The sequence below is a fragment of the Chiroxiphia lanceolata genome, chromosome Z (genome assembly GCF_009829145.1).
Source record: "Chiroxiphia lanceolata isolate bChiLan1 chromosome Z, bChiLan1.pri, whole genome shotgun sequence".
In the NCBI taxonomy this organism is placed as follows: Eukaryota; Metazoa; Chordata; class Aves; order Passeriformes; family Pipridae; genus Chiroxiphia; species Chiroxiphia lanceolata.
Genome location: NC_045671.1, coordinates 74,247,570 through 74,264,126, shown reverse-complemented (window position 1 = coordinate 74,264,126; position 16,557 = coordinate 74,247,570). Strand labels below are relative to the sequence as shown.

Sequence of the window (16,557 nt, the reverse complement as noted above, 5' to 3'; positions counted from 1 at the left end):
TGTATCTAACAAAAATCAGTTTTAAATTCCTATCTTATCAGCTGAAAGACACAATTTCTGAGGTTCTGAATGAAACAGCCCTTTCTGTAATTGCCTAAATTCTAACACAATATTGTGGCTGGTTGAGCCCATATTCTCGGGGTTTTAACCAGCAAATTTTCATCTTTTACATTATCTCTGCAGATACAGAGGAAAATAGTAAGTGACTGAAGCTGAGTTGCTTTGTGAAAGTATGCAAGCACTTGCAAGATCTTCTAGATTGTACCAACTTGTTGTTATTCCTAAATGTATTTTTTAAATAATTCTGAGTAATACTATCATAAAGACTATGAAAATCAGGTCTGTATTTTAGGTGAGAAGTCTGAGTCTGAAGGACCTCAAAAATATTACACGAACAATGAATTAAATAAAGTCATTTCCACTGTGGTACAGAATGAACCAATGAAACTACCTCAAGGATGTTATAGCAGTTGATTACAGAGAAAGCAAATATTTGTCCTGGGCATGTGCTTGAGAGTAGATGTCCATCCACATGGGGGAAAAAAAAAAAAATCAAAAAACTTATTAAAACCATAATTCATATATTTTTATTTATAAAAGGTACAGCAAAATATTAATTAATTCAATGCACACAGTAGGTGTTCCTTGGTGGGAACTACATCTTATTTAGCAGGTGCCATTGTTTGTTCATCAGTATTGCAATCAAATGGCACTCATAATCATTTCATAATCAATGAAAACCTTCCAGTGCCTTGTCTTACTGCAGAGGGTTGAGGTTCAATAATTTGGATTGTGGAGGTAGAGATGATCCAGAAAAAGAGGAGTCCTACAAAAGAATGCACTCAAAAATTTTGAAAGCTTTTTAAGTATAAAGGAAATCTTTAAAAACTCTTAAAATATTTGCAGCAAACCCTTCCCCCCCCAGACCTTCAACAGATAGAAAATGCAAGTCACATCTCTTAGGATAGCTGTGAGAGCTCAGATTTCTCTTTTCACTTCAACTGTGCCCTTAAATTCCACTTGTAGTATCTCCAGTCACTGCTTCACTTGCCATTCACACCCATGCAGGCAGTGGGAAGCCCAGTCATTCCCGGAAGCTTCTGGTGTGATCCACCCACATCTCTTCAACCTAATCCAACTGGTCATCCATGTGCTACACACAGAGTAATGCTTTTCAGATTTAGCTCTGCTTTAATTGAGGGGGATCAAACAAGTCATTAGACCACACTGGTTCCACGTCAAAGTCTTCAGAAATCTTCTTTTGATTTGATCATTTTCAAAAATCTTGGCTCGTGCTTGCAGGGAATTGAGACTTTCAACAAGATTAATTACTCTGCTGTCTTCCAGTGCTGCAGTGCTTCTATCACGTTTTCAGAGGTTAACACTTTATCCTCAGAGGCACAGGTAAGCATTGTCAACCATATTTTCAAAGAAGGAAATACAGATACAGAGCAGTGTCAATGTTGTCCCAGATGACAACTCAGACCATCACTGTGTGGACTGTACCTACTCCAGCAATCCCCAGGCTTATAATGATTCCTTGCTCAGAATTTAAAGCATAAACTAGTACCAGACAAACTTTCACTGTACATGTATAAAGACACAACAAGACACTGAGCCTTTTTTCTCATTTTAAACACGAGTTAGTCTCCCATATACCAATCAGTCTCTCCTCCCTACTATGTTTGTACATAGCAGCATCACTTCTCTGCAGTAAGATAGAGACAAAATATCAGAGGAGGTGATCCTTGTTCTAAAAGAAAAATTCACGTAAACAAAAACAGATTTACTTTTTTTTGGTACTTGCTCTCACACACACACGCACAAAAACAACTTTAAATACTAAAAAATCCTCTGTCATTTTCCTGCTCTCCTTGATCCTGCTGCAAAGTTATGAGGATTCACTTTTAACAGTGCCAATTGCAGCAGAGCACCAGGGTGTTATTGAGGATGAAGAAAAGACTGAAAGGGAATGCCTACACAATGTATACTGAACACACCTGGACATATCCCCAGTTTTTTAGTCAACACTAACACAGGAAACAATCTGTGGGAACATATCCTCTTTGCCCCGTATGTTCTGTATCACCCACACAGAGGTAAATGTGAAAACAGTCTGCACCACCAGGATTTTTGATCTCTTCACTGACAGTAAGGATTGCACATGGCATAAGGCAACAGTGAATCAGGCTTCATGGTCTTTAAAGGGAGTTTTGCCTCAAGAGACTACTGGCAGACACTGATCTTGGTGAGTACAAACAGCACCCAAACACAGGTAAATACAGAAATTTACGGCTTGAGATTTGCTCATAGCATTCCTTCCTATAAATTGGCTTGTGGTATTAAAAAAACCAAACCTGAAATTAAACTAGTCTATATGTAAAAAACATGGTGTGCAAGAACATTTCTGAGCCAATGAATCACATCTGTGACAATCGAGGTAGATTTTCTAGTTCCAAATGTGTCCCATCATATAGTTATTTAAGTTCTCAGCAATGCTAAGCACACTTGTATCTTCAGTCCCTTTCAAGGCAGGCATTTTGGCTAACTCTTTGAGGCAGGACGTGCATTCTCTTCATCCCCAGGTCGTGCAGGCTGGCTGCTTCCTCTCAATGTTAAAAATGAGTACCTCAGTCCTCCTGCCATGCTAAAGAAAAGGAAATGAACAGCAGCGTCAGAGATGTCTGATGTTACAGATGCCATTTCATAGATATGAACCCTTCCTTCCAGAGGATTAAAGAACACCAGCTACCATAAATTAGGAGTGCCTCAGAGCTAGGTAAGCCATCTGAGCAGGCAAAGATCAATCACCAGTTGCTCACACAGATTCATACACACAGATGTAACAGCTCATCCAAGGACAAAAAGCAACAGCTCACGAGTCAGAACTTATATTCAACATGCACAACTTATTCAGTCAGTGCTCTCACTTCCTACACCACTGGGCTTTTGCTTGCAAGCCTTGCAGCTCAGAACTGCTGCTCATTTAAAAAAAAAAAAAATCAATTCAATCCCACACAGTAAAACTTCACAGTTTTACTAATACTTCCACAGTTCAGACCCTGCCACAGTTTGATTCAATACCTGAAAACAGACATGATAAAACTAACTGTAATGTACTTTTACATCCTGAGGCAGTGCTTCATCAGGTCAAAAAAATCAAACAACCCTTAAATCTACAGCTCACTGAGAGATTTTCAGCTCTAACAAATAAAGGCTATTCAAGTTTCACTCACCAAATATTTAGGCCTATAAAGTTTAACACAGAGAATATGTAATCTCCGCCAATCAACATTCCGATGTAAGCGATGGATATATTCTGAAAGGAAAAAAAAAAGTCATGCCTTTATTTAATTCAGGTTTCATCCCCATCAATATAAGTGATATCAGCTAAATTACTTTTCTAGGGAAACAGATATACTCTGTTACTGACCACTCTAAAATCAGTGTTTAAATTCCTTTCATGTGATGTCAGCCTTATGGATAATGTAGCAATGAAACAGAATAATAAAATCAGCATGTTTTCTAAATGCACTGAGAGTGATTTCTCTGGGTTAAAAAAAAATAAAAGAAAGAAAATGAGCTACTTGACATTAGGCAAAATGGAGCTATGGCCACCTTTTGAAATCTACTTCTTTATAATCTTTGGAAGGCTCCCTTTAAATCCCATTTCTTAAAAGTGAGTTTTGGGTTCTCAAGCATAAAAAGGACACTTAAAAGTTACAATAAAATTCCTTTATTATTACTTTAACATGGTTATCTGCTTACTTTGCCAACGAAATGTGCACTGAAAGCACTGGGCACCCGTTCCACACAGGCAGAGTTAGATTTTAACTCTCACCCACCCCCTTCAAGCTTTGGAAAAAATGTCTCCTAAAAATAGAAAGAAAGCTATAGAACTGTGTGATCATTTTACCAACACTTTGTTGCCTTCAGATGTTTTAGCACCTAGCGTGGACAACAACATCATTCGTACTGGCCTCTACTGGACTCTGCTGCATCATAAACTGCTTCTCAACTTTAAAGCTGCACAAAGCGTCTCAAGGACTATCATAGCTCAGAAAATAGAAATTGTGTTGCTCTGACTTCATATATGCAGACATATAAAATGTAAAGAACACTTTCAGGGCCACAGAATGAAAACTACTACATTAATCTTGCCAGCTTTCAAAAAAGGGAAAAAAAAACCCTGGGAAAAGTGCAGTACCATCCTCCCTTTGCAGGTTTTGCTATGCTGGAGGTATTGTTTTCCTTAGCCACCCACATAAGGGATGACCTTGAGGACTGTTATTGCTGTGCCTTTACTAGTTTGGATTCTGATAGTGTTTGGCCCACAACTGCACCAGTTTTATCTCCTTCTAAAGCTGTTCCAGGTGCCTGGGCAGAGATGTTCCCAGTTCAGACTTGTTGGCCTCAACAACACCAAGGAAGCTGCACTGGTTTTAAATTAAACTGTGTCAGAGAAAACAGACTGTAAAGACACTGAGTTTTTAAGAAACCGATTTTTTAAGACATGCATGTTTTGCTGCTGATCAAATTGACCAGAATTTGCACGAACCATTCAGCTGGCACACAAATTCTCACACAGAGGCTGAGGCAGTTAAACAAAAAGGAATATGCTCCTTACTTCAGCTTAGTCTGTGTCAATTCACCTGCATTTGCAGCAGGCCACTTTGACTCACCCATAATAACCTAATAAAGACCAGAAGCAGATAGTACCTGATGAAATGTGGTTAAATATACGTTTTTAAATTAAAGTGGTTCAAGTTATTCTTGTAGGAAAAAAAAATATAAACGAACACTAACATTGCTTTCTAGGGCATACATGAGCTTTAGTGGAAGAGAACAAGGTCACCCTTTGGTGTGGCACAAGCAGTGTCTCACTATTAGCTCTCATTTTGACTTTCCATCTCAGAGGAGTATAATTAGAATCACTACTGAGCCAATGCTCCTCCCTGTCTATTTGAGCATTCTTGTTTCCCTCTTCTGCTCCATAACTCACCTTGATGGCACCAACTACTGTCGTTGTGAGTGCAGAATTGTAATGACTGCATAGGACAGTAGAATACATCAAGAGAAACCTAAATAACAGAGAAAACTTTATAAATTCTTCCCAGGGAGTTCAGAAGTTTAGCAACACTTTGAGATGTTCAACATTTTCAGGATCAGTATTTTTCTTGGATCTTCAATCCCACCTGTTTCAAACCCTAAAAAAACCCACCAAACCTGTGGATCTGTATTTTAAATTAATGATGTATGTATCCAGAATATTCAAAATACATGCTTGAGCCCTAGCAGAGCCATCCCTCTTCTCTGTGCTTTTTAAATGTCAGTACTTGAAATTAGTTTGACCCCTTGGTTGGTCATGTGTGGAAGAGAAAACAAGATGCAACTCATTCTTCTGTTCTTCCTTTGACTCTGCAGTTCCAGCAGGAACAAAGCATTGGGTCACTGCTTTTGAGTCTCCCATACTTTCACCAGCTACTTTACAGAACGAACACACTGAAACATTTCCTACACTGAAGGACTTATATGTCATTTACTGCAAAACGTCAGAAGAGACAGATAAAAGAGAGAGTACAGAAAGTACAAAGCTAAATATCAGGCTGTTACCTCACTGTATTGTGAGGTCAACAACACAGATAGTACTGAAACGGTTATTTCAAACATCAGAAATAATTAAAAGACACAACAGAAGCCTGGGGGAAAAAAAAAACATTTTCTTTGAACTCTAACATAACTTATTAGTGAGTCTTACATTCGAGATTTGCAATTTGAAACACTGTCATAAAAACATCTTTCTTGATTTCCCCGTGTCCTTACCCCAACAAGCAGGAAAGAGTAAATTGAAAGAGAAATAAAAAATTTGTCCAGTGCTGGAAATGTATTGCCTATTAAAAAAAAAGAAAAGAGAGAGAGAGAATTATGTGCTATATAATTACCTGTAAACACACATAACACGTGCTTAATATGAAAATGTGCAAAATGACAAAATACATTTAATTCATACTAAAATTATGAATCATTTATACTACTACTGGAAACAGTTCAGTGCATTTAACTGTCCTCACAGTGGACCAGCTGGTAAAAGAGAAGTGAATAACTGGGACACTCAAAAACTACAGCCTGCATGAGGTGGTAGCTATTGTTCCAGAACTAGCTAGAGGAGCAGAAGCAATGTCCTTATCACACAGACATGGTACTGATGTTTTGACTGGCAAAAGACATATGCTGTGCATTGTCTGCGATGGAGCAACACAATAAGTTCTGCTAGGATAAAAGCTGGCCTGAAAATCTGATAAATACATGTGTTATCTACAATAATTTGCTCACTTTTCATCAGTATTTTTCCGTTTTCTCCCTTTTTTCTGTGATTAAATTTCTGTCACATTGACACTGGTTACCTGCATCATTTAACAGGACTTTTTTTTGAGTGACCAAGCCAATGCAATACACAACAGGCAAACTGGATCTCTCTGATATATATTTATTATTTCCAGGTAACTGAGCACTAAGTTGCTTGCCCCAAATCAGGCAGTGGCCACAGCACACTGTTTATCTTTCCCATGGAGCAAACTTAGCAACAAGTTAAACTTCCCTGCCCAGGTCTCCCAAAATGCCTCCAGCCCTGTGTGCTGGAACAGCAGTTCAAACCTTGCAACTACACAAACTTGGGCCCTTTCTCCATGAAGGGCAGCAGCTGCATTCTCCTAAACTGGCTCAAGATCATGATGGACTGATGTCACAAAGAGATTTCACATTCACAGCAGACCTAAATCCATCACTTTCAGGGAATGATAATTTTTTCCACTTATTACAGACTTCTAGGAACACAATGACAAAATCATGGGAGTCCAGGGCACAACAACATACAACAGAGAATACAGCAATGATTTATGACACCCTCCAAAGAATTTTCAGTGGCAAATCTCAAACATTTCTAAAAAAGACTATGAGTGACTAGACTCGTTTTACTGGTAAGAAAAAGACAACTCAGCGAGTCTATGAGGGAGTCAGAAAAACACAAACCTTCTGGTCTGATCCTTTATGTGTCAGGACATGCTGACTATGAGACTGTATCAGGATTAGCTATGAAGGCTCTTGCTGTCATTCCATGAGAATGCAAAATGTAGGTTATCAAACTAGACTAAGACTAAACAGAAATCTGTCCTACACACCAAAATGACAGAAAGACTGGAAATGTCCGTGTGTTTCCAATTTCATTTTAGAGCATGTGGCAAACCACACAGTGCAGATGGATTATCAACCAAATTGCTCTAGCTGAAAGCCATATATTAGTTCTTAAACAAAGCCTCATATGAGGACTACCACACAAATTCACCTTCTTATTAAGTAAATAATCACAAGATCCTACCTGTGAAGAGCAAGTCCAAGGTACACTTTTCATATATTAGTCAATAACATGGAGGTAGAATTACCTCTTTAGAGACAAACAAAAAGCCCACCCACTTCCCAAGAGAAAAAAACCTGAACTAAATAAATTTATCAGTCTGAGATATGCAATACTGCTACTTACCTGCTGAAAGTCTCCAGTAGAAAAGCTAATAACAACTGTTGGAACCACCATGAAACAAGCATTATAGAACAGGACACCATATTTTCCCAGCTCCTGTGAAAATGAAAGATGGTGTTTGGAACTACAAGCCACTTGGGAGCAAAATACTACATATGACTCTGGCAACCTTCCTGACCTTATTGCCAATGAGCAGACAGGACATAATACATTTCAGTTTAAAACACAGCCTTGTGATCCTTGGATTCATTGTTTTGTACTAAGCTTAATTTCCACTTCAGTCACTTTGTCTGTACACTCAGCACAATATGACTGCTCTGTTATACCTTGGACAGTTTCTGTACAATGCCAGCTAGCCAGAAACTTCCCAAAGAACTGGTCCAGAACTGCTTTGTTTAGGACTCCACATAATGCTCTGCCTAGCCAAGGGATTACTCATTCCACCTATTGCAAGTTAACCATGAAAACATGTAACAGGAAAATGAATGAAGTCGGACACATAAATGATTAATTTATGGTTTGGATTAATTTTTTTTTTTTTCCCAAAAGCAAGGTTTTAAAGTAACCACAAACTCTGTCTAGGAGACCTGGGAGAAACTAAAAAATATACTCTTTGTTTACCTAAGCCTGGTCAGTGATTCAAATAAATTTTCCGAGGCTGTTCTGTATTGAAGACACATATATCAATGGAAATGTGAAAGTAAATGAAACTGTTCATTAGTTCATAACTGTTAAGTACATAAAATTACATAACAAGTAATCCACCGTTATCATATTGTCATAATGTTAAATTCAATCTAATCACCCCACAGTTACCTTTGGATCGATTTTCTGCTTTGTGTAAACTCCATTTGCTGCTGTGAAGATATCATTCAGCAACACAAAGATGTAGCCCTCCAGATTGAAAGACAGATCAGACCTGGGGAAGAAATATTATACTGTAAATAAGCAAACAGTATGCAATGCATTGCATTGCCTTGCTTACCTAGAGGGACACTGTAAATGAGGATATGCAAATCCTGATAGCTCCAGTAAGTCACAGGTTTTGCTTCAAGCATTCTTTGTAAGTCAAAGTACTCTACATTTCTCCAGTCACAGAACCTTCACAAATGAGCCACTGGAGAGTTCCCAGCAGTCAGTGTGAAAGTGGCAGGAAATGTTCAATTTTCAGTCAGTGAAAAATTCCACCCATCTCAACCCTGACAACCAGTCCAATTATTACTGAGTATACTTATCTATTACTTTTAATACAAAAAGTAGCTAGGGTTTGTTACAGTCAGGCCAGACATATTGTCATCCTTTCTGTTTTGACCAGTTACCTCATGGATATAGGGTAATTCACTTAATAGGACATGGCTCTATCTGAGTCACATCACATGGAAATTATTTACCTTTGTACACAGCAAAGCCAAGAAACAAACAAAACACCCCATTTCATTTCCAATTAGGTAAAGGAATATTCAAACAGAAAGAAAGCACAGGACAACAGCATAAGAGTGCTTTGTGAACTTAATCTCACAATTGAACTTATTCAAAGTGATTAAAATTAGACAATACCTAACTCAATATCTGACAACCAAAAAAATCAGTCTTTCTATCCAGAACAGGAATATATCTTTTTCTAAGAATATTAAAATACACTCATACCATGAAATAAAAGCAACATTCCTCACACAGCTTTAGCTTGCTTCATTTATGATCCTGCAAACATGGAAAAACTTAGACGTGAAAATAGAAGCACCCAAATACTTCCAGCAGGAACCAAAATTTCCCCTTTGTATTCCTGCACCTCCCAGTGATGTCAGCAGAGAGATTTTACAAACCAATTTATTCCAGAGTAACTGATCTAAACTTAGGTTTACTTGGAACTAAACCAGGAAAAAACCCTTCTGTTTTCCCTCCCCTCATAAAATGGCTTCATATAACAAACTAAAACCTTACCCAGCTGCTATGAAGGCCCCAAGAATGATGGCAAACACGCTGACTATAATACTCAGTGGGTACCGCTTCCTGTAGGCAAAAATAAGGCAGTTCACATTTTCATTATTTGAAGAGGAGACTAAATGGCTGTCTGCCTGAAAAGCTTCAAAGCAATTAGTAGTAACAGAACATTTAACAGGAGGGCAAAGTCTTGATAACCTTGCAGAAGCAACGTGATTGCCCATGTGCCACACTGTCAGACCTTGGCCCCTGAGAACAGAGATTGAAAAAGCACCGTGAGCGTTCTGCTACTGGATAATTACAGCAGTAAATACTAAAGGTTTAAAGTAACAGCGCTGGAATAAACCAATTTAATGCATATTGGTATTTGTAATGGACATATTTCAGTGTCTCGCAGCAATCCAACAAGGGAAAATCACTGTGTATCTCTCACTTAGTTTTTCATATCACTTTTCCTGGGAAAAACACATTATCTGGACTGTTTTTCAAACAGATACTTATTTTGAAGTCAAACTGAAACTTCGTGCATGAAAGGGAAAGCACGGAGCTTATGATATTCTTCACCACCACAGTGCTGCCACAAAGCAGTGAAAAGCATAATGTAAAGCTGTTCTTTCTTTTATATAGCTACATTACTTTATTTCGAAATGCCTTAAGTGCTCATTTTTCGCACCACATGTGATACACCTTAGAGACATCTCCCTAGTCCTTAGTCAGTCAGGCTAGCCTGAGAGAGGAGATCCATCAAAACAAAATGTACAGTGCTGTTGGAAAAATGCTCTTGGAGAAATTCTGTGTGTCAAAGGAGCCCAGCTGTGGACCACAGTCCCAACAATAAAGCTTTATGCAGGCTCTGGACATATCAATCTTTGATCATAATGACTCTCAACAGTAACAAGCCATACCTTGACTGTTTTTCAAAGCCTGACATAAACCTGCACAGACTCTCTGGAGTCCTTTCATCTTCAGCCCTGAGGAAATACACAGTCCCAGGCTCCTAAGCTTCCCTTAGGAGGGATGTTAGGATGCTGCTTGCACTCACAGACACATGGCTGTAGTCCAGCTGAGCACATATGACAATCTCACTGACTTATGTTTTTCTCACATGCTTGTGGGAGTCTTCAGGCCCACAGGAGAAGACAGCAAGTTGTGCTTTCCCTGTGAGAACCTACAACTGCAAAGAATACCAGAGCACCTCCAAATATGAATCACACTGATCAGCTGCTGCTTCAGGCAAAAGGAGATGACAGTCTACTTCTGGAAAGCTTGGTCGTCACTCTCTTGTTGCCTGGGTTCAGCTTCAGCAAGTTGTTTTTCCCTTTGTGACTTCATCTTAATCTACCACCAGCCATGTGGATAGAACTATGAAGCTGTAGACAAAATAAGATGTATTTATACTATCACCACTGTTTTGAGACAAAAGGACTTGTCTGTTTGAAGCCTAGGGGCCTTCCAGATGAGACACAAACATAACCACTAAAAGTGTCTGAGTTGTGTCTGCTTACCTGAATCCTGTGCAACAGCCAAGAGAGACGTGCAAATGAAAGCAAGGTTATTTTTTTTCTGCATTCCCTAAAATCTATGCATCTGTGTCTTCAAAAAAAAACCACTTTCTTTGCTTTTCTCTATTTGTCAGCAAAAATCACTCTTTCAATATTCTGATGAGCTGTCGCAAGCAATCCATTTGATGTGATCTAAAATAAAGGTATCTTAAATGAAAAAGAAACAAAACAAAACAAAAAGGATCACCCAAGTATGATGATTTCCAGCAGTAAAGTAAGTGGAATGGTAAACTTCCTGAGCACTGTAAACATCGGCAAACTGTCAAAAAAAACAAAATAAAAATCCAAGCATAGTATCAGATTAACAACATTCTTATGTTCTAATTCTTATCTTCCTAAACAGAGGATGGAACCATTAGTCCAGTAGTAAAGAACAAATCAAATATCCAATCACTTAGCATCAGTCTGACATTAGACACAGATTAGATAACCAAATTGTTGAAAAATAACAAGCTTTGATAATTTGTAAGCCAGTGCAACTGGCTACCTTCTAGAGGTCCCTCTGCATTAGTGAAATGGAATTTAATAGATATTTTCTACCTAGCATAACCCCATGAAATTTATTTTTTTTTTCAAAATTCATGGGCAAGGTTAAGTAAAAATTATTTCTATAATAAACTTAGAGGATGGACAATAAACTTGTCTCTGAAAACATGTAAAAGAAATAAAATACAAACAAACCATGCTTAGTAAACAAGATGTACCTTCAAAAAAGTAAAACAAATCCATGAGAAAAAAAATCAGAGCAAGTACAAGAAACATGAAAGGTGGGGACCAGCTGCAACTACCAAACTGTCACTTTTGAGCAACATATGGTTGATCTTCATGAAGTAATGCAGTTGGAAATCTTTTTGATTGAGAAAACACTTGCATCTGACTTTGGAAATCTGACAGCATGGCCATACGGACCAATTAATCCTCTGCTTAAGATAGTTACTACCAACTGCATTAATAAACGATACAAATCCTAACACAGAGTTTAATCAGTTTAAAACAGGTATTTTTAAGTTATGCATTGGATCATCTACACCTTCCAGACAATCCAAACTAGCTGGAGAATTCCACAGCATAAACAAATGTCACATATCATAACAAAATGCGCTGTAACAATAAGTTAATGGTAGAAATGCTGCAGCCATTTTTACTTTTCTGTTATAAAAATTAATTATGAATAGTAAATCTAAGAGAGGTATATCAGCCACAGGAGAGGTAGATGGTGCACGTATGTTTAGAATACCATACTAAACATTTAAAATTACAGTCGGGGAAAGTGAAAGAAAAACCCATGAATCAAACTTTTACAGGATTGGAACTACTTTCACATTCACAATGGCTGAAGTGCTACCAGGGACAGTACTGCCTAAGTCTTTTTGTCTGCCTAAACAGTCACTTCAGTGGAACAATTTCTGAATGCATATAACAAAAAGTTGCAGAATCAGGCATCCAGTGTTTCTAGATAGGGAAAATTAATTCTCTAATTATAGAGAATTAATAAATAGAAATGTAAACAATAAAAAGAAATAAAAAGAAATGTAAACAACTTAAAAGTCATACATGGGGGACCTCGTTGCTCTCTACAACTACCTGAAAGGAGGTTGTAGTGAGGTGGGGGCTGTTCTCTTCTACTGTGCCTGCAGTGAGAGGACAAGTGGAAATGTCCTTAAGGTGAGACAGGGGAGATTAGATACTAGAACAAATTTTTTTACTGTTAGGGTGGTCAGGTATTGAAATGGGTTGCCCAGGGAGGTGGGTGGTGGAGTCACCACCCTTGGAGGTGTTCAAGAGGCATCTGGATCTGGCTTTGGGTGATATGGTTTACTGGTTCAGGGGTTATAGTGGTAGTGCTGGGTTGATGGTTGGACTTCATGATCTTAAAGGTCTCTTCCAGCCTTGACAATTCTATGATTTTATGATTCTGTTTTCTTTCCCAGCATCTCTCTCAAAGTTAGGAAACGCAATAAACCTGCAAAATTCCCTGTTTTGGTTTAGCTTGCAACCAAACCCCTAGGAGCCTGCAGTAACACATAAAGAACCACCACAATGGCAGGGCTGTATCCTCCAGTCCTGATGCAGCCATCATGTTTCTGCATTCCTCTTCCACAGGAAATCTGGTCATTCAATCTATTACAGCATGCTGGGTACATAACTTGCACCTTTTTAGCACTAGTGTGGAAGGAACTCTCACTAATCCATGCTGACAGGCACACAGGAGTCTGGGAGCCCTTCAGCAACACCCCCCAACAACCTACTTTTGGGGATCTACGACCACCCCACTACCCAGTAGTTTTCCCATCTCTTGGTGATTCCTAAACACCTGCAATGACATCATGCTACACCTCTTTAACTTATGCTTCTTCCTTCAGAAACATCTTAGGAGTTTTCCAGCTCTCTGGTTAGGACACCCATGAAAAGCTGGGCACTTGGGTGTGAGGGCAAAGTGGAAGCACTTTCATGGTCACATAGAAAAATTGTGATTTTATGGCAGTACAGGTCTGGCTAAGCTCCTTTTAAAAGAAGCAGACACCTTGTAAACAGATCAAATGACTGGGTAAGAATTTCCTAATAGCACAAGGGGTTTAGAGAGACAGACAGACACCACATGCATTTAAGGCCCTACCCAATGCTCTTCTTTAGTGTTTATTTTTTACCTCACAAGAGAAAAGTCTTTTACCTCACAAGACAAAAAACAATCTACTTATAATTTCCATTTACTGTACCTGAGTTTGCTGGTACTTGATAATCCACTTATGTGGTTTCCAACATAAATCAGAGGCAGAGGAAACAACTGTGATAAAATTAAGAGCATAACTCAGATTATTATGTGTTGAAGCACTGCTGAGAAACTTTACTTGATAGAATTTGGTACCCATATCAGATGTACTTTTAGCAAGAAAGACGGGGGTTTTTGAGGGGAAAAAATGTGCCTATGCTGCAAACTCATCTGCAGCTCACATTTATGTGACCATTCACAACCACAGCTTCACTGATTCATTAAAAGAGTTGCAATCTACCTCTAAGAAGACTTAGACTCCATTTAGACTAAATGTTGGTCAGTTTTATTTTAATTACTATAATCCTCAGATTGATACCCACCCTCATATTTAATTTTAGGTATAAATACTAATAACAGTAGCTAAATAAGCAAGTGAACAGGTGGCATAAAACAATGAATAAACTGTAAGTATGCTGTGCTTCTCTACAGACTCCACATATATTAGTAAGCCTGGAAGTTACAACATTTTAGATCTACCCAACAAATCATGTTATGCAAGACATTAGAAAGGAAAGATAAGTATTTAGGGATAAATTAAACTTTACCCATCATAGCTTCTAGCATAAAGAGACTGACTTGCAATACAGAGAAAACATAACAGAACTTCAGAACCTTAAGAAAAGAAGGCAGGGATCTCCACACAATACTCAGCTGCAATTCAAAGCTGTTAATTTTTCCGTTACAGAAAAATTGCAGTATCAGAGAAGGGGTGAGGCTGGAATTTGCAGAAGATAAAAACCAACTAAAGTGATCAATGAGGACAAAGGTAGTGTGTGCAGTTAGTCCCATTCACTATCAGTCAGGTGGAACTGGAATGGTAGGAAGACAAAGCAGACCTCTATCCTAATAACTGCTGCTGTTCCTTCACAAGCTTCAGGAGATAAAACATGGTCTGCTGGAAAAGCATACAGAGAAGTGGGCTGCATTTTATCTATGTCAAAAATTCTGCACTTCTTTTACAGCGGGTGAGAAGAAAAGTGAAGTAAAAGTTAACTATACTTAACTGAAGTTAACTTTTAAGTGAAAGTAACAGTTAAAGTTAGGACTATAAAGAAAGCAGGACTATAAGTAACAATAAATATGCAGTTTGTCAACATAAGTTTGCAAAAATTTTGTAATGTACTATCTCTTTCACAGACTTTTTTTGGAACATTTTGGTTTATTTCATACATAGACCGAACAAAAAGAGGACATTATATTATCTTTCCTCTAAAACTTATCCATTATAAAGACAAAATTATAACATTCAGCACAACACCAGAGATAAGTAAATAATATACTTAAAAAGGGTCAAGAACTCCAAAGCTTCATCGCTAAAATAAGCATTTCACTACTTTAAAACTCTAGCTGAAAGCACTGAAGACATAAACCATTGCAGGAGTGAAAAGTAATGATTATCTTAGTGTCAAAGCAGAAGTTGTCAAAAGGATGAAGAGCTGGTCTAAGGGTTCTTTAAAAAGTAAAGAAACAAGCAATGAGCAATCCAGCTGATTCACTGTGACTGGTCAAATCCAGCACTACAAGCAATATGCAAGTCCTGGGTGCTCCAGTGCTGGCTGCTCCCAGTCCATCCAGGGAAGTCTTCCAAAGAACAGATATTATTAGGATAAAGAAAATGGGAGCTGTGTTGTGCTAATGCCTTTGTCCTGACATTAAAGTGAAGACAACAGCAGAGAGGGAGCACAGTGGGACTGAGGGAGGTGGAGGGAAGGAACTTCTCAAGGTCTCAGTAAGTTGCTTATATGTGGAACTCAAAGCTATCCTCTGGGAAACCCTCTTCTTTCTTATTCTGGAATAAGGAAGGATTGTCCATTTTAGGATTGACACCACAGATTTTCCTCCAAGACTTTTTACATGCAGAAATGCCAATGATTTCAACCTGCATTAAGAATGAACAAGTCTGCAAGACATCCATAGAAAACCTCACACGGACAAGACAAGATTCTGCAATGAAGATGCTGTCCTGAAAAGATACAATATCTGAGCCCTGCAGCAGAGCTGGAAACCATCTCTGTACCTCTGAGCAAACACCAACCAACACCATGCAACAAGACTCAAATTCATGGGCTAATGCATCAGAGTAAAACTCCAGCAACATTGCACATTGATGCAAAAATCTACAAGGATCATTGCTGCAGTCATTTCACATCCTAGTTCCCAAACTGAGGTAACAGGAGATCCTTTCCTATTTGCTCTGGCCTGCCTCTTTAGACCATATGCACTTAAGGTCTGTACAATGCACCTAGCTGCTCCCTACAGTATTTTCAGTGGGCATTATCTTAGCCCCTCCTATGGGACATAAATCTCACATTTAGAGTCAACTGTTGTTCAGGCTTTTGGTCTATCATGTGTTCTTTTCCTACTGTTTCATCACATGCTCCATTGAGATTTCCAAGCAGCCCTTCTCCCTTCATGCTGTGTGCAGAAGTCTTTCACAAACTCATATCTCCCATTGATCCCACAGAGAGCTGTCAAACGACCACAATATATCAGAAAAACACTTCATGAATATGAAAGAGTTCATCCAGCTATATGAAGGTACAGCACCCTTTCCCATCTACTCCATAACCAAATGGCAGCAGGTTTCTCTGCAAACAGAGCTTATCCCTACAGCCCAAACATACAAGAATATTGCTAAGAATTTAAAACTATCAAATCCAGTATTAAACAGAACATAGATACAAATAAAACCCACTTGACAAACAAATGTAATTTTTTTTTGTCTGCATAGGAAAGAATGCCACTAT

General features: G+C 38.4%; 1 protein-coding gene across 2 annotated transcripts in view; it reads right to left on the bottom strand.

Moving 5' to 3' along the window:
* Positions 1-564: 564 nt before the first annotated feature.
* Positions 565-16,557, bottom strand: part of SLC35D2 (solute carrier family 35 member D2) — a 23,918-nt gene continuing 7,925 nt past the window's right edge. For both annotated transcript variants that reach the window (XM_032675609.1, XM_032675608.1), the window contains exons 4-12: positions 13,755-13,822; positions 11,225-11,296; positions 9,476-9,544; positions 8,351-8,453; positions 7,538-7,630; positions 5,824-5,891; positions 5,003-5,081; positions 3,237-3,319; positions 565-2,647 (exon numbers count right to left, since the gene is read on the bottom strand). In XM_032675609.1, coding sequence (XP_032531500.1) covers positions 2,545-2,647; positions 3,237-3,319; positions 5,003-5,081; positions 5,824-5,891; positions 7,538-7,630; positions 8,351-8,453; positions 9,476-9,544; positions 11,225-11,296; positions 13,755-13,822 — 738 coding nt within the window. In that variant the 3' untranslated portion in view covers positions 565-2,544. The remainder of the gene's footprint in view (positions 2,648-3,236; positions 3,320-5,002; positions 5,082-5,823; positions 5,892-7,537; positions 7,631-8,350; positions 8,454-9,475; positions 9,545-11,224; positions 11,297-13,754; positions 13,823-16,557) is intronic.